The following is a 25,245-nucleotide window of genomic DNA, read 5'->3' on the forward strand; positions in this document are numbered from 1 at the left end:
TCTAAAATGCCGACAATGTATTAATGTGTGTATGCGCGTGTGAGTATATGTACCCTGTGAAACACATGTATTCAGTGTGTATCCATCCATCCATCCATCCATCCATCCATCCAAAGCACTTATCCTACTGGGTCGCGGGGGGTCCGGAGCCTATCCTGGAAGCAATGGGCACGAGGCTGGGAACAACCCAGGATGGGGGGCCAGCACATCACAGGGCACACTCACACACCATTCACTCACACACCTACGGGCAATTTAGCAACTCCAGTTTGCCTCAGCATGTTTTTGGACTGTGGGGGGGAAACCGGAGTACCCGGAGGAAACCCCACGACGGCATGGGGAGAACATGCAAACTCCACACACATGTAACCCAGGCGGAGACTCGAACCCGGGTCCCAGAGGTGTGAGGCACCACTGCTAACCACTGCACCACCATGCCGCCCCCAGTGTTTATTAGGAAATAAGATCTTTTACTGCTTTCATTTCAAAGCCTGACTTTTGCAGTTTGTAAAACTGTGATCAATTTATTTGAACCTCTTAGAAGCAACTGCATACAATTTAATGTAAATGTAGGCTAATGCAGAATGTATATATTTAATATTATTCTGGGTTCTGTCATATGAGAAAAGTCCAATTAACCTACTTTGCTACGAGTCTTGCTTCGTTATTGAGAATTTAAAACGCCCGGACACGTAACACCGGACAAAAATATGGGACTTCATTGTCAGGGGTTACACTGAAAATATTTAAGTCACTCTTCATACAGGAAAAAAACGGTTGTTGCCTTCTTGTCGAACACATTTTGCGTTAAACCCCCCGGGAAAGGAGAAATTCAGGACCGCTAGTCGACTGAAAGCCTCCCTTTGCCGGCGAAAGTGCTACCCGTACGATGGACCTGGGATACATCCATCACCGCGGACTGAGGCGTGCATTATTATGCTAATGACTCCCGGGCCCTAATGGAGTCCAAGGACTCGCACGAAAGGCGATTAATCAAAGTTACTCAGCCGAAAGTATAGACTTTCAGGTTTCGAACCGAAAAGCATAGCATACTGAAAAGGTATGCGAATGCATAGCTGCTGGTCTGAGGTGTGATAACGGGACGCGCCTTTTATAACATTTTCGCACTCGTTTACACAGAAGTTACCCGGATGAAGACCAGCGCGTCAGCTGAAAATGAAATTATCTATACGGTGTCATTCACATAACACACTCAGATAATATCCCTACTACTACTAATAGTAATCATAATAATGATACTAATAATAGATTTTATTTTACGCGTATAATATATAGGTAACTGATTAACTAGGACCGATTTGCTAAAGGACATCATCATCGTTTACATTAAAAAAAATCCTTAAGATCCATTTGTATTTTTGGATAGAGGGAATTATCACAGGGTGGCAACGCTGAAAGCTAGCCCTATTTATAACAATATTTTATTCCCCTCGCTGCATTTACTCCCATTCGCATTAAGTGTCTAAGCTGTTTAACGCCGCTTAGACCCAGTCATCTGGTACAATGAAAAAGATTAAAAAGAAAAGGGCTTGTCACATTTTCACGTTTCTTGTTTCGGGCGTTTGCTTAAATCAGACGTTTCAAATCATTGCCACAAATCTTCCAAATGAACCATGTGAGTGACATTTTGGTTTCGCTGCTTTTTTTAATGAATGCAAATGTCGCCCTATTTACACTCGGCCCATCCCTCTGCTTTTTGAATTCTAAAGAACTGTTTTGTTTTCTGCTGACGTTTGTATGTCAGGGGAGATTATCTGTATTTCTTTAGATAGCGCTTAAGGATATTAATGTGGCTAATTCCTTAAGAACTCTTGAAATCGTACATGTAACCCCGACGCATTAAATGCCAGTGAAGGTTTTTGAGGTTTTGTCAGTGGAATAAGCAGGCAGTGCACGCTTGAAGACCGCGCCTCCCTGTCATGCTTTGTTGACGTGACTGGGGATGGATCAATAGTGTAGTTCAGCCAGGATGTCTCAGCGGGGAGGCGGGGGGTGGACTTTAATCACACAGACTGTCTGTTTGCTGTTTGCCCATCCTCTGCCCATGGATGGATGACTTGCCTTATGTTTGTTCATTAACGCACGCTTCCCTGCCATTGCGATTTGTTAGCTTTGGAGCGTGTCACAGTGTGCACATGCATGCATGCTCATCCTTTTATATGTGTGCCTGTGCGTCACCATTATTATCACCATTATTATCTGTCCAGTAACCGCCCTATCCACTCTAACCTTTCACATCGTTTAGAGACGATGCGTTTAGAACACCGTTTAGTACTGGGAGGTGGCCATGCTTCCGCTAATTCTGTGGCTCATTCTAACACCTCTCAATGCACATGGATAATTTACTTTGCACAATAAGCTGTTTGATCAGTATTCATACGGAAGTGTTTGCTTTGGTTTTTCATTATTGTTGAAGGCCAGTTGTTTTATTCTGGAGTCATGTAGGATGTCTTTGTTGTTCGTCATTACGTCCACTAGTCCTACGCATGCTGGAGAAGTGAACGACTTTTTAGCTAACGGTCATTTTATTCTCAGCTGAAAGGATTCCAAGGTTTCAGGACAGGATCTTGGCCTCGGCTTGGACAAGTGAAATGAGAGCTTGAAGGTTGATTCATTCTCTAACTTTCATTTTTCGTTTTGGTGGATATTCTGTTAAATATAACAACAATGTTTCCTTCAATGATGTTTATTGAAAAATACTTTTTTGGCAGCAATAATCCATAGTTAACATACAATTAACACACTCCTTTTAAACATTTTTCTTGTTCTGCTGGAATCAGTTTAAAGGTTTTTATGATAGCGTTGTTTTTAAAATGACCGTTCAGTCATAATGAGATAATGACTAGGTTAGGGTTAATTACTTAATCAACGAAAGCTATAAGAAAGCTGTCTTCGAGAACACTAAATTGGGTTATCACTATAGTTAGCCAAGGATTTTTATTGGTAGAGCTATAAATAGGCTGAATGTGAAATGGATACATTACCTTGAATTTCTTGTTTGACTTCATTATTTTGCTTTTGCGTGTCTGTGTGTATAAACCTAATCTACTCAAAGAAGGCTTCTGCATTGCGGATAATTGGTTTGGTGCATTTGCTTCACTATCCTGGGAGTTTCTTCACATTGTAGTGAGAGTAGCTTTTCTGTATTTCATTCATTTACACTAAATAGCTTCCCCATCCGCTGACCTTGACACAGTGGCTTTTCATTTTCTGTTCCCTTTAAAGAGAGACCCACGTGATAACAGAGGCTGTGAAAGCGGCTACCCCCCCCCCCCCCCCCCCCCAGCTGGGCTCTGACTCCGTTCATTGAAAACATCCATGTTCTACGCAGCTTGTAAGCAATTGTGGCACTCAGTATTATAATGGCTGAGAGGGCTCTCATCCAACACAAATAACTCACAGTGCAGATGTTCCCTGTGCAGTCTGTGACCATAATGCAGAGAGAATTAGTTTCCTTACGTGGTTGGTCAGGTGCAGTGGCTCACTTGCCTGCTTAAGTCTGCATAGAAATATTAGACAATGAGCAGCAATTACAACGGCAGTGCTAATTAAATCTGTAAAACAAATTTTGCCATTTGAATAAACCTGTGATTGAGTTCAGCTGTAGTCAAAACATTCATGTAGCAATTATGTAAAAATTTAGGATGGCTTAAAGAAAAAAGGAAGGAGATTTTTTCTTTTTTTTCTGTTGAAACTGTTATGTAGAAAGTCTTTACTGTTGAAACGCCATCTGGTGGGGGACCTGATCAGTCACCTTTTTTATACACTCATGCTCTTTAGCATTTATTTTTGCAAAACGCTCAGTCATTAGTGCGGGAGGACAGCTCTGTCTACGTTTCCTTTCAGGGGGTAACACAGATCCTTTGAAAGGGTAACACAAAATCTACTTGCTGCACGTTTATTATTTTGCCTCAGAGTTTAATTGACCTGCGTTTGCTACATACTGTACCAGAACCTGTATTTTACGGCAGGTTGTCAACTAATCAGCTAATATTTAACTAATAAAAAAAAACAATGGTTGTTGCCCCTGTATCCTGAAAGGCACAGAAAACAAGAATAAATACCAAAGAACCCAATTTATCACCATAAGAAGTCAGTTAGTACAGTGGGAGCCAGCTGGGTTTAGTTAAATTAGGGGCCTGTAAGAAAAACGTCTGGTGATCAATTGCCATGGAAACACAGAAGAGCACCCAAACGTAGCTGTGCCTCCTGCCGATTCAGACATTCATGGGGTCTGGGGGATTGTAAATTGAGCTCTTTCGGCTTTTCCTCTTTATGCTGTATTATTATGCAAAAACATTTCATATTTGAGTATCATTTTGAATGACCTAACTGATGACCCTAATGTCCGTCCTTGATCACCTTGTCCTTGTCTGGCCAGACGTGAAACTAGTTTTTGATTTGATTACTTTCAAAATGTTGAGTCCAGATGCATAACACGTCAATATCAACATGACTGGATGATATTGCTATTTTCTTTTCGTATTTAGCTATGTTCCTGAATGGGAACGCACAAGCTGCCCTTGAGTTGTTTTTGATGTGGGTGTGTGCTGTCAGATGTTGTGACTGTGTTTTTGCTTTGGGGGGAGGTGGGAGGGGGCATGACGCAGGTCTTTTCACCAGCTTTGGATTCCCATTGAAGCCTCTCTGGATGTGATGACAATGCCTCACCATGTGGGATTTCTGTTGAAACCATGCAAAAAAGAATGTTAGTACACTGCAATGTAGTACAGGACAGGAGGAAACATCTCAAATCTTTGCCTACAGGTGGTTATTTTGAGTTGAATCTGGTCAACCAAAACATTCCTATTAAATTTCTCCTCCCCCTGCCACCCTGAGGCAAAGCTATTGCGTGTTCTCTATGGAGAAACCAAGTCCATCTTGTACAGCTGTCACCAAACGTTTGCTTTTATTAGGACAAAGGTTTTGAAGGAGGAAGAGAGTGTCCCTATGTTTGGGGACACAGTATAGGAGGTGGAGTTTTGTGTTGGTACCTGTCAGCATGTTTTTGTTTTAAATTGTAATGCAAACTGCACTGCTATACATAACTGTCCTTGGGATGCATTGCAATCTTTGTGTCATTTTTGGACTCTACATTTGCCTTAATTATTTTTACTGTGATCTGCTCTCCACCTTCTGTAGATCTAGCTTGAGCTACTACTCTGCTGTCTGGAATATCTTAACTTTTGACCAGAACGTTACAGGTGTAGGACCAGTCATTTGTTTTTCACCAAGATAATGACCCTTAGCACACCTCAAGATCATGTAAGTGCTGTATTATCTTGTGAACAAGTAAATAGATGGAGCGCTGTGACAGATGACCTGGTTACCACAATCCCCCGACCTAAACCCTATAGAGTTGGTTTGCAATGAGATGGATTGAAGAGTAAGTACGATATAGCCAATCTTGATTCGATATTCACTGCCTGCAGGTCTTTTAGTATAAGATGAATAATATAGCTAAATAGAGACATATGCATTAAAAATAGCTGTGTCCAGACTTTTGACTGGTGCTGTGAATATTCATCCTAAGAGAAGAACTAGCCTTGGGGGTGGAATTCAGATCCTGAGAGAATTATGGTTGTAGCTTTGAAAAGTGGAAATAAAATGAAGTAACTGAGCTATGGCAGACAGCAGGAGAACCAGTGAGGTTCTTTGGTGAGTGATGGAGGACCAGATAACTTCAAGGAGGCCCTGTCTGGGTTGGGGGGGGGGTGGCTGAATGGTGGGAGTTTGTCACTGTCGCAAATAGCCGAGGGGCCTGTGGTACCTCAACAGCAGTCTCTATTTCGTTCTTCAGCTCCCTCTCTCCACATGAATGGATGTCTTTGGGGAGCCATCGGATTTAATCTGCTACTTCCTCCATACAGACGCACACACCTTTTGGCCTGTATGGGTCTAGCCAGTTGTTGCATGCATGCTTGTTGTTAGTTCATCTGTATGACGCATTTGACTAAAACACCACCAAGGACGTATGAATCATCTCAAACGTGCGTAGGTCCCGCGTTATCCTCCCTGCCAGTATCATGCCAACTTTTCACATAAAAGAAAACTTACTGGTATTTCCTGAATTCCCACTCACTGACTTACAGTTACGAGAAGGTGCATATTTTATTATTTTTATTTACTTATTTACTTCAGACACAAAGCACAGTAATACAGTACTTACTCCACTAACAGTAGACTTTACTATTTTCCTTTTGAATAACAGCTATTGAGTTTTGCTACACCCAGATTTTTCTTCAGCTTCTCAAACATTTTTCAGTCAATGAAATTTACCATATCAACCAAACGTGAAAAAAACAGTACATGCAATTACTGACTACAGTAAAGCTTCCGTACATTAAATTTTATAAAAATGTATTGTTTGTTACTTGTACAAGCTTTTTTTTCCATTGTTCTAGAAATATTTGGGGAAATTGAAGTTTTTGGCTAGCCTGGGTGTTAATTTTATCCATTAAAAATAATTTGTTTCTTAGTAATGAATTTTTCTTAGTAACAAATTACTTGCGTATCCCAAGGAAAGGCTGTAAACGTTTTATTCCTGGCTTGGATTGGTCCACCCAGATATTTTTTTTCGTATGAATAACATAACTGGCAACCTCAGTTATGCATGTGAAAATGAATGGCTGCATTTTATATACATGCTTTATATTCCCAATCCATTTTGCCAACTGCTAGGAAGAATGAACTTTGGATGTTTCATCCATTACGTCACATGTTAGGATTGTTAGGTGGGAAATTACTGTGTGAGGAACAGAAACTGTTTGGTTTTGGGAAGGTTGTTTGATCCTGGGATGTAAAATGGGCGAAGAGGTTAAGGTGATAAAATTAGTGTGAAAGGCTGAATTGGAGAATTCTGTGTCTGCTGACAGACTGTAGATTTGCAGTGTGGTGGTTCTAGAAAGTTCTTCATTGATTGTACTCTGTAGTGCTTGGTAATCCCACCTTCAATGGTGACGGCAGCAGCATCTCTCCCCTGGCGCACATTCTGCTTCTCCCCACGCGTCTGATCTGTCTGCTGAGGCTTGTTTGATGGGCCTGAAATGTCATCATGGAACCGCTTAGAGATCTCAGTCTCGTCTGTTTCTTCCAGGCATTGGCAAGAACGTCATCTGCGACCGGACCGCCACCCCGCTGGACGCCTTCCGCATGATGTCAGCGGCCCAATACTACCCCAAGCTGCTGAGCATCATGGGAAATGTGCTGCGCTTCCTGCCGGCCTTTGTGCGCATGAAGGAGCTGGTGGAGCAGGGCTTTGTGGGTGAGCTGCTGGTGTGTGAGGCACAGGTGCATGGCGGCAGCCTGCTGGGCCGCAGGTACAACTGGAGCTGCGACGAGCTGATGGGCGGCGGCGGGCTGCACTCTGTGGGCAGCTACCTCATCGACCTGCTGGCGTTCCTCACCGGCCGCAAGGCAGCCAAAGCGCACGGGCTGCTCAAGACCTTCGTTAAGCAGACAGAGCACATCCGTGGTGTACGCCAGATCACCAGCGATGATTTCTGCACCTTCCAGATGGTTCTAGAGGGTGGGGCCTGCTGCACAGTCACGCTCAACTTCAATGTGCCTGGCGAGTTCCGCCAGGAGGTGGCGGTGGTGGGTTCAGCCGGCCGCCTCATGGTTTGTGGTACGGACCTGTACGGCCAGAAGAACAGTGCCCCTTGCCGGGAGCTGCTGCTCAAAGACAACACGCCACTGGGCAACGCCTCGCTGCCCGAGAAGGCCTTTAGAGACATCCCGGCCCCCTACCTCACCGGTACCGTCTGCATGGTTCAGGCCGTTAGGCAGGCTTTTCAGGGCCAAGAGGATCGGCGTACCTGGGATGGCCGGCCTCTCACCATGGCTGCCACCTTTGAGGACTGCCTCTATGCCCTGTGTGTGGTGGACACTATCAAAAAGTCCAACCAGTCAGGGGAGTGGCAGAATATCGTGGTCATGACAGAGGAGCCCGAGGTTAGCCCTGCCTATCTGATGAGCGAGGCCATGCGGCGCAACAAATTGTCCCTGTATTGCTAGCGCCAAATGATTGGCTGTACGGAGTGCTGAGCCCGCCCCTTTCCCCATGGGCTTCCTGGTGTGCCTGGAGACGGTCCCCAGCTGCTTTGTGGCACCAGATAGGAGGGGTCAGTGTTGCCACAAGGCCATGTGTGATAATCACGGTCAATGAAGTTGTTCCAAAGCTCTCGCTCAAAAAATAAACAAACACAGTATCCCTGATGATCTCTCCCTTTCTTCACAGCTTTGAAAGGATGGTCTTCGAACGTGAGGAATATAAACAAACCTTTTTCCAAGGAAAGAGGGTCGTTTAGAGATGAACTTTTTAAAAATAATTCAGTTGGTCCATCTCCTGTGGCCATGTGCAAAACTGGAGATGACAGTCTGAAAACCATTATGAGAGGTACTGTGAAGTATGCAATAAACCTGCTTGGATCCCACTGGAATCCCATCACCATGCGTGCTACTCTGTCTGGCATTCTGACCTTGTGTGTCCCCATGCAATATGAGCAAACCACAGGCACTAGCGCAGCCTCGTGCCATCCGTCGCGTAGCCTGTCCATTGCCGCATGGCCTTGTCCTTAATTGTCTTTGCTGTCACTGTTCATTTGCCTGTGATAACAGCCTGAATTCTCCAGGCTTGCTATTATGAAACAGAATCCACCTGTACCAGAGAAGGGGGGGGGAAGCATGTGAATTAGAGGGTGACAAACATGTCACCTGGGTCCGTGTTGGGCAGGAGCTGCTGAGGAGGAGTTGGCACTTCTGATAAATAGCCTTAATCTGGCTTGTGACGATAACCCCTTCGCAGAAGATCCTTCAGTTCACACTGTCCATCTGATCTCCCTGTAAATGCCCCAGCTGCAGCAGACAGAAAGAAATCCCCAATCCGAAACTGCAGTGAAGAACTAGCTGAAGATGGTATTTCACATACAGAAAACCAATGGCAGTGCGGAAAACTGGAATCAGTAATAAAAATAAACGGCAAGAAACGGCTTCATTACGGCGATGTGCCCACACAATGACACGAGTCTTTTTGGGATGCCAGAACATTGGGGCTAGTACGACTCGGGGACTGGCCCATGAACCTGAATTTTTCTGTCCAGTCGCCATTTCTATGACCTTCGGCCCTCAAATTCTCACTTTTATATGATCGTATTTCTGTGGACCCCCAATTTTTTACCCATATACATTTTAGACTGCTATTTCAATAGAAAAGTCCTTAACTGTTATTTTTTGATCCCTCGTTAATACAATTTGTTGATTTGTCGCCGTTACTTTCATCGGATCGTATAGACATTTAGAAAACGTATTTAGAGAGATTTTCTGCTTTTCCATTGTTGGTGCCTGAATGGAAGTGAAAATTATTTACACGGAAAGGCAAGAAAAGATCAGAGCTTTCAGTGTTACAATGGGAGTCCCAGCTGTAAAACTATGAAATCGTTTCCTCACTTGACAGTGCAAAGTGGGGGTCTCCCGGGAGTCTGACTGAATAGCTAAGTGTTACGCATTATGTCAGCACTAATTTCATTTATAGTTGCTATCATAACAGTGTAGTGATACCCGGTAACTATATGTTATATCGAAGCCTGCAGTACTTTCTTATTTTAAGATAGGCCTATTTCACGTTTGTTCTGAATATCAATATTAAGAACCTAAACATAAGAAAAAACATGTCGTATCTTGAGTTTCTTTGTCATCTTTTATATTCTTTCTTGCTGAATAATTCGTACCTTAGGGTAGAAAGAGATGTAGGCCCATTCACCCCCGTCCCGGGTCCCTGTTAGCATAGCATTCCAGCTAACAATGGTCTGATTTTCCACCGGTGGTCAGGATTTCTGCTGTCCTTGCTGCCTGGGCTGTTCTCGCCATGTTTTCCCTCTCGGTTCCCTTCATGACCCGAGCAAGGGATGCCGTGCTGAAGCTCAAAGCCACGTGTCGAACTCTGCTTCCTTTGCGTCCTGCGTGATTAACAAGGGTCTTGTTAAGAAACGGTGTTAATGGAATATTTCACCCGTGAATGAAGAGTGGGCAAAGTCCACTCAAAGTCCGACCTGCCTGGTGATGGAGGGAACCAAGATCTATTGTGCGTGCAATTGGACCTTCCGTAAAAGGCATGACGAATTCTAGATTTTTCAGATTCATTCAAAAAAGATTTCCTTCCCTAATAACAAGTAGGTCTATTCCCTAATAATGACATGACATTACTATGATAGTAAAACGTCTGTGTGCTTTACATCCAAACTTACTGCAGAAGGCTTATTTATAAAAAATAAAAATCATTGCTCTGTGAAGTGTCCAGTCAAAAAAAAAAATCTAAACATAGTTTTTCCTCATTCTTGGGACAGAAATGATAGACATGTTGTCTGTCAAGTGATCCTGTCACTAAGTCTTCCACTGTATTTAAAAAAATATGAATAAATAGTCTCTTCTCTGATGTGTATAACTTGCATTTTTAGTATGAAATCGAGTGTCACTGCAGGTCTCAGAAGCACATCGCTGCATGGAGCGATCTGGGAGCGACTGAGCTTGGTGATCAGTGCTGCAGTGACAGAGCAGTGGTTCTCGAAGGGCTTAATGATTTATTTGATGGACTCGTCCTTTCTCATCCCAAGGACCCCCCCCCCCCCCCCCCCCACGAGCCTTAAACCTTGATCCTCGACCCTCAAAGACATAAAAGTCCTGGAGATGTTTTGCAAACCGTTCCTGGGAGTCGACCCGAATTTCTCCCCCAGAAGAGGCTCATCAAACTGGACGGGGCTTCACACCTATCCTAAACTGTGACGGCACAGCGGCCCGAGATCCTGCAGTGGTCCGTTGCATCGTGCCTGAGTTGGCTGTCCCTTTAAAGTGTGCAGAGGTTCTACCATGGTTATGGAGCGTTCTGGCAATAGGAATATTAGATTCTTAAATACTGTTTAAACAGATGTATTTGATGCATAGGCTTTCTGTTCTTTCCCCTGTGTTCTTGTTAAGAATGTCCAATGTCAATATTATCCTCAGCAAAAAGAGCAGACCCTCTTTTTCACATCTTACTTTAATCCTGTTAATGTGTATTGCAAATGTAACATCAACATGTGGTTTGTTAAAATACTGCTGTTAGTTTTTTTTGTATGTGTTAGTCTGTTATTTTTTTTTAATTGCCCTGATACATAGCTCACTGTCATGTACAGACGGCTTTTACTGTATGAGGTAAGAAATATCATGTTGCCAAGACTGCTGAATGGCTGCTGAACTGCTGTGCCCTTAAGGATTCCTGTATCCTGTTTGGGTGTGTCTGACTTTTCCTCTGAGCACTGGAAACAACAGAGCGAGGTGTGTGTGTGTGTGTGTGTGTGTGTGTGTGTGTGTGCGCGTGTGTCTCTGCACTCTCATGTTCAAGCATACTGCTTCGCTGTGCGGAAATCTCTGGGCAGCCTTTCTAAACGGGTGAATTTTAGCTCCAGGGGCTGGGGACAAATGAGGAAGAAGGTGGGGGCTCTTTGTCTTTATGTCACAGATAGGATTGTCCTCAGTGACAGCAAATTGATCCCCAGATTTGATGATGGCAATTTATGAAAATTACTGTGACAATAGAGATGGCATGTTTAGTTTTTTTCTTCTTCTCTTCCCTCCATGGCTACAGTATAAAAAGCTGTGATCTTCAGGTTGAGTTTTATAATGGCGGCCCTGCAGAAAGACACGCATGTGAAAATCAGAGGGAAATGGGAGTTAATATGGCGTAGGGTGGGTGGTGCCCAGACCCAGGGGTCCCACTGTGCCTCAGCTAGGCAGCATTAAAGAGGTGCTCTTTGAACAGCCCACCAGCCTGTATCCTAGCAACCAGCCCTAGCTGCCATTGTGCCAAAACAACCTTGCTCCCCCACCCCTTTGAGTCAAAGTGGGTGAGATTTTGCAGTAGTCATACAGTAAGTGGTCACACGGTGACTGGTCTAGCTAGGAGAGAATGGACTGACGGATCAGTTCTATGACAGAACCAGTGATGCGCTGCTTCCCCTGTTGCCCCCGTTGTACCCAGGGCCAGAGAATTCCCATAATTCTGCTGGTATGTGTGAGTGCCAGTCCACTTTTGTGGTCTGAAAGTGTTGGGCAGCTCTTGATACTGAGGGGATTGGAAGGTCATCAAAGCTCACAAATAAAATCCGAGTCCTTCTGGCCACAGCGACACCATCTGGCCGCTAGTGATCCACGCGGTGTCAACAAAATCATTGTAAAAACATAATGTCAGGCCCTTGAAATAATTATGCTAGTGGTGCTCTGCTGATTTACTTTAGGCAAACAAATGCACCTATAACATAAGGTACCTTTTCCAAACGTGACAATAATGTCAGCAAGTACATATCCGTGAATATATATTAACGTTTAACCTTGTGAAAAACTTGGAGATCCCCTTATGACGGGATATGATGATTGATAGGTATATAAAGCACATTATATATTTATCAGTGGAGCAGATGCTGTTTTCCTGTTTTATTCAACCACGTTCGGAGCGAGTAGCATTTTTTAAGGTTACAAGTGCCGTTTTCCAGCTAACAAAGTACAAGGCAGTGTTTTCTTTGCACCATGTTACACATTGTTGTCTTAATTAGTAGGGCGGGGCACAGAACCCTGCGGGGCCCGGCTCTTATTGGAATTGTTTGACACCAGATCCGCTGTAGCACGTCAATCAAAATACTGAAGTATTTGTGGGAATTGTTTTCATTATTACCTGGACGCATAGTATCCTCATAGTTTCTTAATACAGTTTTCCCCGAATATTTGTCCGAAGATATTCTAGCTAAATGGTTTTGCGTAGTGCCGTAGCTTTAAAGTCCCGATTCAAGGACCTGTCTATAATAACCACGCTAGATACTGGCGACCCCTCGCTTCATCCATTTTCCCCATCAGTGGAGATTTTAGTTCATTTTATTGTATCCAGCCCCCCGTGTGAACTTTTTCAGTGGTCTTCCACGCCCAGGACTATCATCATGTTTGCAAATGCTGCCTGTTCTCATCACTGTATGCCCGGCTGTTCACACCAACAGAACTGTCTTTTTTGATGCAGTATTTGTGGTGACTATTTATTGTGTTTTATGTATATCGTGTATGCATGGACTCGCGTATATATTTTGAACTGATACATATTTATCAGACCCAAAATAGAGAATGTACTGTAGAAATATAAAGACTATATTTTATATAAATGTGATAGTTGCAGTACGAATGGGGAGGCGGGATAAACTGTGATGTTTTCTGTTTTTGTTTGCGTTAAATGGAAAGGCATGGTACGCAGATATGTCTGTTAGACTTTTCATATAGTGGCTGGTTCTGTGAACCTGCTCATTACCTGCTGTACTCTTTCTGCTCCAATACTCTGCATTGTTACTGTATGTTTCCGGAGAATGCAGCTCATCTGACCAGATCACCCAGGATATGAAGCCTGTAATGCAATTTACAAGTACGGTACTTGTCCGATGCTTTGGTTACTGTGGAATAATAAATTACGATGCAAAATGGCTTTCCCGTCTTTCCAGATCATGTCTGCCTTTTGGTCTGTACTCAAAGCTCCGTATAATTACATATTAAAATTATTGATATGAAGTCAAAGCACATGAACCGGAATGTCACTCTTCAGTGCCATGAAAATTATACGTAGATTCGTATATGTCTAGTAAATCTATTCGTGTACATTGGCTATCTCTAGTAAAGGTCTATTGACGCGCTGCTAGCGATAAAATAATGATAGAAAGCTGAACTTCATTTACGGATAAACCAACACACACTATTATTCAACATCGAAGTGCGGTGATAGTGATGTTTTGACATATTTGCATTTTTGTATAAAACGATTCCTGGATGCTCTAAAAGACACGAGAAACCAAATAGGTAAACCGCATTTCGCGACAGATTCTGAGCACCCATCAACACCTTAAACGATGAAAATGGCGCTGAAAACCAATTACTGCATTGTTTTACATGAGAGTTTGGGTTTCAGATGGTAAGCTTCTCTTTGAGCATACAGACTACGCATTAATGGTGCATGTCGCCATCTCCTGGTATAAGGCAACGTTTTACATCACGTGTGGACACCGCGGGTTGAAAAACGCTACCTTATGGGAAGTGACCCGTGGCAGAAAAAGGGTTGGGATACGGCAGTTTAAAGTGTGCTATCATATTTTGGAATTTGATGTGCTAATCGGTCCTCGACCTGCATAAGCAGTTTTGTAAGGGGCGAAATGATGTGTTTTGCAATAACCTTTATTACATGCAGAAGATTTGAAAATGTTCAACCTAAACTAAATTTAAGAATAACGTGTCTCATGAAAAGTATCAGGCGTTACGCTTAACTAGAAATATGAGAGCCTAGAGCCTATGCTACCTAACACCAGCCTGCAATGCAGCCTGGAAAGCATGCCATAAGACACACACATCAAACAATTAAGAGCCCCCAATTAAGCAGAATCTCCAAATTTTTGTGTGCCCTGTGATGGACTGGTATCTTACCCATGGTGTTCTGTTGAGTTGTGCCCTGCGCTGTCTGGAATAGGCTTCAGCCCCCCCTACTGTGCATTAGCGGGTTTTGGGTGGGCGGGCGGACGGACGGACACTGTTGTGATTTTAATCATTTATGCAGACTAGAGATGCTCCGATCAGCATTTTTAGGGCCGATCACCGATTACCAAGATCACGATCTGCCGATTGCCGATCACTACCGATCACAGAATGGCAGGGGAATGGGAATCTTATCTATAATCTAGCAGAATTTGTAGAAATGAAACTAACTCTAAATGAACTATATTGGGGAAAAAAACTGTAGAAATAAGCTACAGTCAAGATCTTGAAGAACCACCAAGTGTTTATTTTAGAAAATGAGAACTTAAGGCTACTGTAGGCCATCTTTCCCAAATAAGGCAGAGTAACTTAAAATTATTCGTGGATCAAGGCAGCTTAGCAGGCGACGGAACCCTTTATCCTCCACAACGGATAGAGGTTGTTCGTCGAGGCAAATGAATTCCTTAATTCTGAACGTGATGTCTTTCAATCTCGTACTATCCCAGCTGTATGGTTCACGTCGTTTAAATGCATCACTCACCGTCGGCTGGTTAAGGGATGGGGATGTTGTTGGCTTCGGCTGGTTTAGTTTCTCATACTCGGCATATTCAGTTGTATGGCGTGTTCTAATATGCCTAATCATGTTACTGGTGTTAAAATACCGTTGCTTGATTCCACCTCGAGGGATTTCATCACGACATACATTGCAAACGGCCAACTTTACGTTTTTATCGGACACTTTGAAAAACTTCCAGACGGGAGAACTCATGTTGCCACTGGTAAGCTCCGCTCTGCTATTGTTTACCTGTGCGCCGTGCATGCACGTGTTAAAAAGTCGCGCAAGTAATTTACGTCAAGTGATCGGCTTTTTTGATCGGCGCTTTTGGGGTTCGCCGATCAAGCTATTTTTAGCCAATATCGGCCGATCATGATCGGTGGCCGATCAATCGGAGCATCACTAATGCATACGCTGCATTTTGCAGTGGAAGCAGAGCAGCTGCCAACTGCCCACCAAAAGCCTGTGATTGGATGCGTTCCCCGTAAAGCAGCAATTACTTCCATTCACAGGCTATGATGCTCTTACAAATCCCATAACGTCCCGCTGGGTGCTTTGTGTTCGCACTCAACAGAATGTCAATTATGGTGTTAAATTAGTGCCAAAAGTCGTGCGCATAAAAACCACGCGAGCAGAAAATCCATGCTCTCTACGCGCTCGCGTCTGCACAGCACTCGCTCGCTCGACAGGAAGGTTTTTGACACTTTGGAGGCGGGAACAGTGGCTAATGGCTCCGCTTCTTTGATTGTTTTTTTTTTTTAATATTGACTACGATTGGCTATTTGCTTTGGTAGAAGATGAAGATAATTGACCAATGGATGTGGGATTCACACTGTCATGATGTCGGAGCAAAGTCTTACACTGAGTTCACATCTTTTAGAGATTCTGTTTTCATATTCCACGTTAAGGATTGGAATCGTGTGTGTCTTAATTAAAGCAGAGCTTGAAATTCAATACGGTATAGCTGGTATCTCGTGCAATATTATTTATTCACAGTCTGCTATCATAATTTGGGAATTTCCCGCTTCGTCTTACCGTATATAAAAGAATGGGCCAATGTACGGTAAATTGCATTGTGAATAATATTTCTTAATACAACATCACAAAGCTAATTTAATAAATTCAAATCCTGGGAAGAGCGCTCCTCAGATATTAGTTCTCGGGTTAGTGTTAGCAGACTGTAGGCGAAACCACCGTAAGTGCTATCTGTTAATGTTTATTAAATTAGCATTCGAATGGAGTGGTTTTTAATATCTTTTGACCTTGTAGCTGCTAAATACACTCATTATTAAAGCCATAAAGTTGTCTGCCTGCTACATTGGAATCTCCACTGAGTAAGTGTTTTTGATGGATTTTATTTAACTTTATTTGACTCTGGTCCTTAGATCTAATGTCATACTTCTTCACTTGTATTGTTTGTGAAAAGGTTTACCACGATCAAACAGAGCAGCCACTACATCATCATACATGAACAAGCACCTCACAAAATAAAAACATTTCATTTTCATAATTAAAACTTTTGAATGGTAGGCCTAGTGTGTGGATCAGAGACAAGATCTTGACACCTCATTAACTATAATTTGTTCTGTGAACAGCTCAGATACCACCTTCTCGAAAGTCTTCTGCATAAAATGGAAATGGGATTCAGCGCGACTCCACTAAATTTGGATTACCTGGAGTTCCTTTGTCATCAGGAGCTGTATCTTCTGCAGGCCCTGTCTAATTACATTGAAGTACCTCCTGCTATCACACTGGCTTTGCAAGAGCTCTTTGACCTTGTGAGGGCACATCTGGAACGTCCAGCCCCATGTGTCACACAGGAAGTCACTGCCACCAATGGACGACCCAAGATTTTGATTGAAGAACAATGTTTGAAAGAAATGCTCCATACTCAACTTCCTGTGCCTTGCATAGCCACACTGATGGGTGTTTCAAGAAGAACAATCTTAAGAAGAATGAAAGAGTATGAGCTCTGTGTTAGGGACACATATAATTCCATCAGTGATGAGGAACTTGACAATTTGGTTTCTTCTGTCAAGAATGATCTACCAAATGCAGGCTACAGGATGGTCAGAGGGAGGCTGCAGTCAATGAGCTACAGGGTTCGGTGGAGAAGAGTTGCAGCCTCCATGCATAGGGTTGATTCCATGGGCATCATATCAAGGTTGTCAAGTCTTGGCTGTGTTGTACGCAGAATGTACTCTGTACCAGGGCCCTTGTCTCTGGTACACGTGGACACAAACCACAAGTTGATCCGGTTTGTATTAACATCAAATTTATTTGAAGTTTGTTCATCTACAGCCCTGGGTGGATTGGTGTGAGGTGGTGGTGGGGCTTTGGAGAAGACTTCCTGCCGATCAACACTGGCAACTTATATCTATGTGTCATGGAGGTCTCGGGACTCACAGATATTCAGAGACATGTGGATAGTTTACCGGTGTTTTTCAGCAGGAAATAGTTATTACTACAAATTTTCACCCCCCCCCCCCCACAGAAACTAGATCTGACTATAGTGGAAAAATCTTTTTTTTTTATTTGTGAGAACTTGAAATCCCTTAAATTACTTTCAGCAAAGTAAACAAAACTTGGAAAAAATATATGTTCATTCACCAACAGTTTCTAATCTGGGGTCTAAAGTGGTCAGGCTTGCAAGTGTATTTGGTTATTTGTCTATCCTAGCCTGTTGCAGTGTATATTTCCTGTATATTTTGCATGTAAAAATGTTGTTTGTTATGTCAGTGCTTAATATCATGTAGTCTTCATGAACTTTGTTTTAACCCGACTTAATGGCTTTCTTCATCTTGGCCAGGGACTGCATTTGGAAAGTAGCCACTTGACTAAAATTGGCACATTTTCAGAAATGCCAGCAACAATACTGATAATGAACACCCCTCTAACTGACTCTCAGTTGGTTTAGAAAAAAGACTTTTAAGAGAAAAGAAAGCCTTCCTTTGGTTTTGCATTTTTCTCTTTTTTGTTAGCTGTGCACAACATATCAGAAGAATACATTACAATTAAATTAGTTAAGAAATAACAGATTGCGTATATACAATATTAAGGTGATAACAACAACCCTCACTGTCTCTAGGTGTTGGTTCTGACAGGGCATTCTGCAGCAGGGACACCACCCGTCGTGCAGCATCCTACAAATCTCCCTATCACAACAGCCCACATAACAGAATAACATTAGTGTATGATTCAGTAGAGCTAGTCCAGGTCTGGAAAGTAGTTGGGCCAGATTTTCAAACCAAGAAATTTAGCTGTGCCAGACATTTTCAGCGGCCCAGTAAGCAGCAGGTAATGGCATTTTAAACAAACACAGATCAAGGTACATTATTTTAAAAAGCTACGACTGAACAGAGTCTGAGAGCAATATTTTTTTTCCACTTCTGAAATAAGAAAAATATTTTGGTCGTATCTGACGTAGATGCATCTCAAAGTGTATAAAAAGAAAAAAATGCCTATTAGATGGTAAACTGCCAGACAATAAAGAAAAATGGAAAAATCGGCTATAATCATCATCCGCTTATCATCATCTGGGCTCACCTGGAGCTGCTCCCGGAGGTGCCGCTATGACTCATGGGTAACATGCCGGAATGGGACGGCACCTGTAGGCTGGACCAGTTGTCATGGGATGGCAACATGGACAGACAGGTAGACGAGCTGTCTGAATAAGCAGCTGCAAGTATAAAACAATAAATGAAGCAGGTATGTGGTGGGCAGTGTTACGTGTTACAGCGTCCTTAATATGGTCAGTACAGAAAAGCCATGTCATCATATTATATATATACTGGCTCCAGTTACTTAATGCCTAACTTTAGTACATTGATTGATTTGTTCACTGTTGTAACCTGTGTCAACTTTCCTTTCAGACAGATGTAAAGTCCTTTCTGTTTTTGTTCTGTTTTTTTTTTGAACAGCATAAGGCTGAATTCTGTTAAACCTCAGATTGAAGAAAATTGTATTAACTGAAAAGCAAATATCAAAAACTCAGTCCGCAGGAATGTTTTTCAGAAGATTTCTGTGGACTTTTGGAAATTTCACGAAATTCCATCGCTCGATTACATAAACACTGAGAGATTTCATTCCCATTACTGCAACGTATGCAGAGGATTATGACTTATTACTTTAGGTTATCGGACTAAGTGAGTTTTGGAAATTTGCTCTTCAATTGATAACCGAAGCAGTGCTGTGAATGCAGAGGTTATATACGTCGCATATCAACAGAGCTGTATGTTTATGTCTTGTCTTAATTATTTTGATTAATTGTCTGACTATTCCCAATATGTGTGAACATACTTTGCCAAATAAAGCTGATTCTGATTCAGTCAGAGGGTAATCGTCGGTGTGCTGTACTATCGTGGTGACCCACACAGAGAGCTTAGGACCATGATTTCAGTGTGCGCTTGTGTGAGGGGACAGGCAGGGCGGCTGCTGACTGGGTGATGCACTCCTGTGGGTATAGGGGCTGGGATAGGGTGCGGAGCGGTTACTCCTCAAGGAGGAGTAACGGTCACAGCCGTGGGGGGAGGAGAGGGAGAGGGTGCTCCCAAACTGGGGGTGTGGGTTTGATGAAGAGCAGAGAGACCCTGAGCCTGGGATGAACCAGCTGCCTACTGAAACGAAAGCGGATGAAGACAGAAACTAGAACCTCAAACTAAACAACACAAACAACAATATCAAGTTATATTGAATCCTTAAACAGTTATATATTTAATCTAAACAATAGTAATAAATATCGTTTCGATTCAAAATATCATTTATGGGTGAATCTTATGACTTGCATTGGGAAACAGGAAATGGGCCAAGCTGCAGGGCCAGTTCAAAGGCATAGTGCGAGGCGCCCAGAAGGGGGCGCGGTCTGGGCGGAGTCAGCTAAAGAAGAAAAAGGCCTGACCTTTTTCTGGATGCTGTGGACTGTGTTTGTGTGTGAGCTGCAGCTGCATGTTCCTTACATTTTTTTATCAACACCAGCACCGTGAGGTTTGGCCTGGACTGGGTCCTGTCCTGCACAGTTGAAGGCATGTTGACTGATGGCCAGCCCGTGTTCTGTTGAATCCCACAGAAAGGAAATGGGAATCTTATTTGGATCGGATGCTGACAGTTGAATAAAAAACTCATGTCTGTGTGTTATGAAAGAATATCAATAAATGTTTCCGAAATGGGATGACTCATTTGATAATTATTTACGGCTTATGTTATGGCTGCCAATTTACAGTCTTTACTGAAGTCTGACTTCTTTCGAGTCACCTTTAATATAGACTGGACACTCTCTATGCAATGTGCAATACTTATATAGATGGTAAATGTTTACCTGCTTGCACAGATGGCTGATTAGGTAATTAGTGTAAGTGTGTGTGTGTGTGTGTCCAATCGCATGTATGTCCAAGGTCCATAGTAAAAAATATACACTGATCAAGAGATGCCCGAAAGTGGATGAAAGAGGACATTAGTGGGGGTATCACTTAGTGTAACGGGTGCAGGAAAATGAGCAGGACTGCAAGCGATATAATGACCTACTGTCCTTATCTAGCTCTTAATATAGTACGCATACAGTGATGTATCTACAATGGACAGCTACTATAAGCAGATAGCACAGCACAGGTGCTTAATCTGTATGCTATTTCCATCCATCCATCCATCCATTGTCCAAACCGCTTATCCTACTGGGTAAGGGGGGGTCCGGAGCCTATCCCGGAATCAATGGGCACGAGGCAGGGAACAACCCAGGATGGGGGGCCAGCCCATCGCAGCTCACACTCACACACCATTCACTCACACATGCACACCTATGGGCAATTTAGCAACTCCAATTAGCCTCAGCATATTTTTGGAATGTGGGGGGAAACCGGAGTACCCGGAGGAAACCCCACGACGACATGGGGAGAACATGCAAACTCCACACCCATGTAACCCAGGCACAGACTCGAACCCGGGTCCCAGAGGTGTGAGGCAACAGTGCTAACCACTGCACCACCATGCCGCCCCTTGTATGCTATTTCATTCTATAAAAAGAAACTTACTGTACTGTACAATAAAATATTTCACCACTGCTTCTTCCTCAGCTCCCACTGTTTGCTAGCACATGCATCTTTTGATTTCTTAGTGCAATCTGTGCTTTATTTTTTTCGTGAAATGTAAGTGCAGTATCTGTTAATTAAGTGCTGTGGTTTAATATGTACATTATTATTTCAGTACTGTGTATACTGTCCTTAATGTCTTGCCTCTCGTACAGTATAACTTGAGATACGCCAAAATTGACATGCAACAAGTGGTCCTGGTTCCAAATGCGGAAGTCGATGGATACCTGTACTTTACATGCTGTAGGGTGCTGGGTGTCAGACATTGCAATGCACCTTGCTTTGATTTTGACCCGTTAGATCAGAGGGAGGTAATCTTATCCAGAAAGGACCGCTGTGTATGATGGTTTTCACTGCAACCCTCTGAACAGCGAATCTAACGGTTATCCCAATACCTTGATCTTGCTAGCATATTTAAATGTGTACCTATTCAGGAATAGAGTGGTGAAGGCATTCAGAGGAGGACTGATGATTATCAGAGGGAACAAAGGGGCTGGGTACTTGTCAGTATCCAGTAGAACCACCAGACTCCTACACTGAATTGTTCTGGATGTGGCACAGACGCTAATCCCTCTGTATTAGGGGATCCGTCTCCAGTTTGTACTCTTCCAGTTAATAGGTAGATTTTCAGACAGATTATCTCCCTAGTCCAGTACTCATTGACAGCCTAATACACCGTGTTTCAGTTTCTCTTGATAGTCAATACATGTCACAGGATGTACATTACTCTGATGGGCAGGCCCTCTTACATATGATGGAAACACTACAACAACTTAAGAATAAGGGTCAGAAGAGTGAAATACATATAATGAGTGTGTAGCTCAGCCGACTAAGACTCTGTGGCTGTGATCAGAAGGTCGACGGTTCGTGCTCAGAATTGGCAGAATAGCCACATGTCCACAGGCTTTTGAACAAGACCTGAAAACCCTGGGGGCCTCAAGGTAGTAGTCTCTTCACTGTGACCCCCAAGCTTGTTCTTGCCTTTATGGAGAGTAAGATGGGGCAAATTATTAATCCCATGGGGCCTCAGCAGAATTACAAACCAGTACAAGGAAAATAGTTGTTAATTTTACATACTAATTTCTGCTGGCCTTATGAGAATATTCAGATTATACTTTTTTCCCCATAATTGCAATTTTAACATTAAATTTATGATTTTTACCATGGTCCTGTGGCTGCTTTTTATGGTAATTATTAATGAAAACTTTTTTGGAAAGTGAAACAATATTAAAATTGCTTTATTGCGTAAAAAAAAACTGTTTTTGTTTAGTAAAATAATGTTTTTTCGCTTTTTATACTGCCGTCTTGTGGCAAATTTAAGTACTGCAGTTTGAAAATAATTAAATGATTTCTTCCCGAAATTGCAATACCTACGTTTGGCCACGAGATGGCAGCAAGAAAATAGAAAAATAATTTTCCCACGGTCTATTAGCAGCTTTGTGTGGTAATTGTTTGTATTAAAAATACATTGGACCAAGTCAAATTATTTTAATGAAGAATTAACATCAAAAAGCTGCTAGTAGACCGTGGGAAAATAATTTTTAACTTTTCTTGCTGCCATCTCGTGGCGAAAAGTAGGTATTGCAGTTTGAAAATAAATGATTTATTCCCGAAATTGCAATACCTACTTTTCGCCACGAGATGGCAGCAAGAAAAGTAAAAAATTATTTTCCCACGGTCTATTAGCAGCTTTGTGTGGTAATTGTTTGTATTAAAAATATATTGGACCAAGTCAAATTATTTTAATGAAGAATTAACATCAAAAAGCTGCTAGTAGACCGTGGGAAAATAATTTTTTACTTTTCTTGCTGCCATCTCGTGGCGAAAAGTAGGTATTGCAATTTCGGGAATAAATCATTTATTTTCAAACTGCAATACCTACTTTTCGCCACGAGATGGCAGCAAGAAAAGTTAAAAATTATTTTCCCACGGTCTACTAGCAGCTTTTTGATGTTAATTCTTCATTAAAATAATTTGACTTGGTCCAATGTATTTTTAATACAAACAATTACCACACAAAGCTGCTAATAGACCGTGGGAAAATAATTTTTAACTTTTCTTGCTGCCATCTCGTGGCGAAAAGTAGGTATTGCAATTTCGGGAATAAATCATTTATTTTCAAACTGCAATACCTACTTTTCGCCACGAGATGGCAGCAAGAAAAGTTAAAAATTATTTTCCCACGGTCTACTAGCAGCTTTTTGATGTTAATTCTTCATTAAAATAATTTGACTTGGTCCAATGTATTTTTAATACAAACAATTAACATCAAAAAGCTGCTAATAGACCGTGGGAAAATAATTTTTCTATTTTCTTGCTGCCATCTCGTGGCCAAACGTAGGTATTGCAATTTCGGGAAGAAATCATTTAATTATTTTGAAACTGCAGTACTTAAATTTGCCACAAGACGGCAGTATAAAAAGCGAAAAAAACATTATTTTACTAAACAAAAACAGTTTTTTTTACGCAATAAAGCAATTTTAATATTGTTTCACTTTCCAAAAAAGTTTTCATTAATAATTACCATAAAAAGCAGCCACAGGACCATGGTAAAATCATAAATTTAATGTTAAAATTGCAATTATGGGGAAAAAGTATAATCTGAATATTCTCATAAGGCCAGCAGAAATTAGTATGTAAAATTAACAACTATTTTCCTTGTACTGGTTTGTAATTCTGCTGAGGCCCCATGGGATTAATAATTTGCCCCATCTTACTCTCCATAAAGGCAAGAACAAGCTTGGGGGTCACAGTGAAGAGACTGCTACCTTGAGGCCCCCAGGGTTTTCAGGTCTTGTTCAAAAGCCTGTGGACATGTGGCTATTCTGCCAATTCTGAGCACGAACCGTCGACCTTCTGATCACAGCCACAGAGTCTTAGTCTGCTGAGCTACACACTCATTATATGTATTTCACTCTTCTGACCCTTATTCTTAAGTTGTTGTAGTGTTTCCATCATATGTAAGAGGGCCTGCCCATCAGAGTAATATACATCCTGTGACATGTATTGACTATCAAGAGAAACTGAAACACGGTGTATTAGGCTGTCAATGAGTACTGGACTAGGGAGATAATCTGTCTGAAAATCTACCTATTAACTGGAAGAGTACAAACTGGAGACGGATCCCCTAATACAGAGGGATTAGCGTCTGTGCCACATCCAGAACAATTCAGTGTAGGAGTCTGGTGGTTCTACTGGATACTGACAAGTACCCAGTCCCTTTGTTCCCTCTGATAATCATCAGTCCTCCTCTGAATGCCTTCACCACTCTATTCCTGAATAGGTACACATTTAAATATGCTAGCAAGATCAAGGTATTGGGATAACCGTTAGATTCGCTGTTCAGAGAGTTGCAGTGAAAACCATCATACACAGCGGTCCTTTCTGGATAAGATTACCTCCCTCTGATCTAACGGGTCAAAATCAAAGTAAGGTGCATTGCAATGTCTGACACCCAGCACCCTACAGCATGTAAAGTACAGGTATCCATCGACTTCCGCATTTGGAACCAGGACCACTTGTTGCATGTCAATTTTGGCGTATCTCAAGTTATACTGTACGAGAGGCAAGACATTAAGGACAGTATACACAGTACTGAAATAATAATGTACATATTAAACCACAGCACTTAATTAACAGATACTGCACTTACATTTCACGAAAAAAATGAAGCACAGATTGCACTAAGAAATCAAAAGATGCATGTGCTAGCAAACAGTGGGAGCTGAGGAAGAAGCAGTGGTGAAATACTTTATTGTACAGTACAGTAAGTTTCTTTTTATAGAATGAAATAGCATACAGGGGGCGGCATGGTGGTGCAGTGGTTAGCACTGTTGCCTCACACCTCTGGGACCCGGGTTCGAGTCTGTGCCTGGGTTACATGGGTGTGGAGTTTGCATGTTCTCCCCATGTCGTCGTGGGGTTTCCCCCCAAAGCACAAAAACATGCTGAGGCTAATTGGAGTTGCTAAATTGCCCGTAGGTGTGCATGTGTGAGTGAATGGTGTGTGAGTGTGAGCTGCGATGGGCTGGCCCCCCATCCTGGGTTGTTCCCTGCCTCGTG

General features: G+C 42.4%; 1 protein-coding gene across 3 annotated transcripts in view; it reads left to right on the forward strand.

Moving 5' to 3' along the window:
* The window catches only part of gfod1 (glucose-fructose oxidoreductase domain containing 1), a 31,752-nt gene extending 18,239 nt beyond the window's left edge, over nt 1-13,513 (forward strand). For all 3 annotated transcript variants that reach the window (XM_048976880.1, XM_048976881.1, XM_048976882.1), the window contains one exon: nt 7,118-13,513. In XM_048976880.1, coding sequence (XP_048832837.1) covers nt 7,118-8,037 — 920 coding nt within the window. In that variant the 3' untranslated portion in view covers nt 8,038-13,513. The remainder of the gene's footprint in view (nt 1-7,117) is intronic.
* The last annotated feature ends 11,732 nt before the right edge of the window (nt 13,514-25,245 follow it).

This window comes from Brienomyrus brachyistius, chromosome 15 (assembly GCF_023856365.1).
Source record: "Brienomyrus brachyistius isolate T26 chromosome 15, BBRACH_0.4, whole genome shotgun sequence".
Lineage (NCBI taxonomy): Eukaryota > Metazoa > Chordata > Actinopteri > Osteoglossiformes > Mormyridae > Brienomyrus > Brienomyrus brachyistius.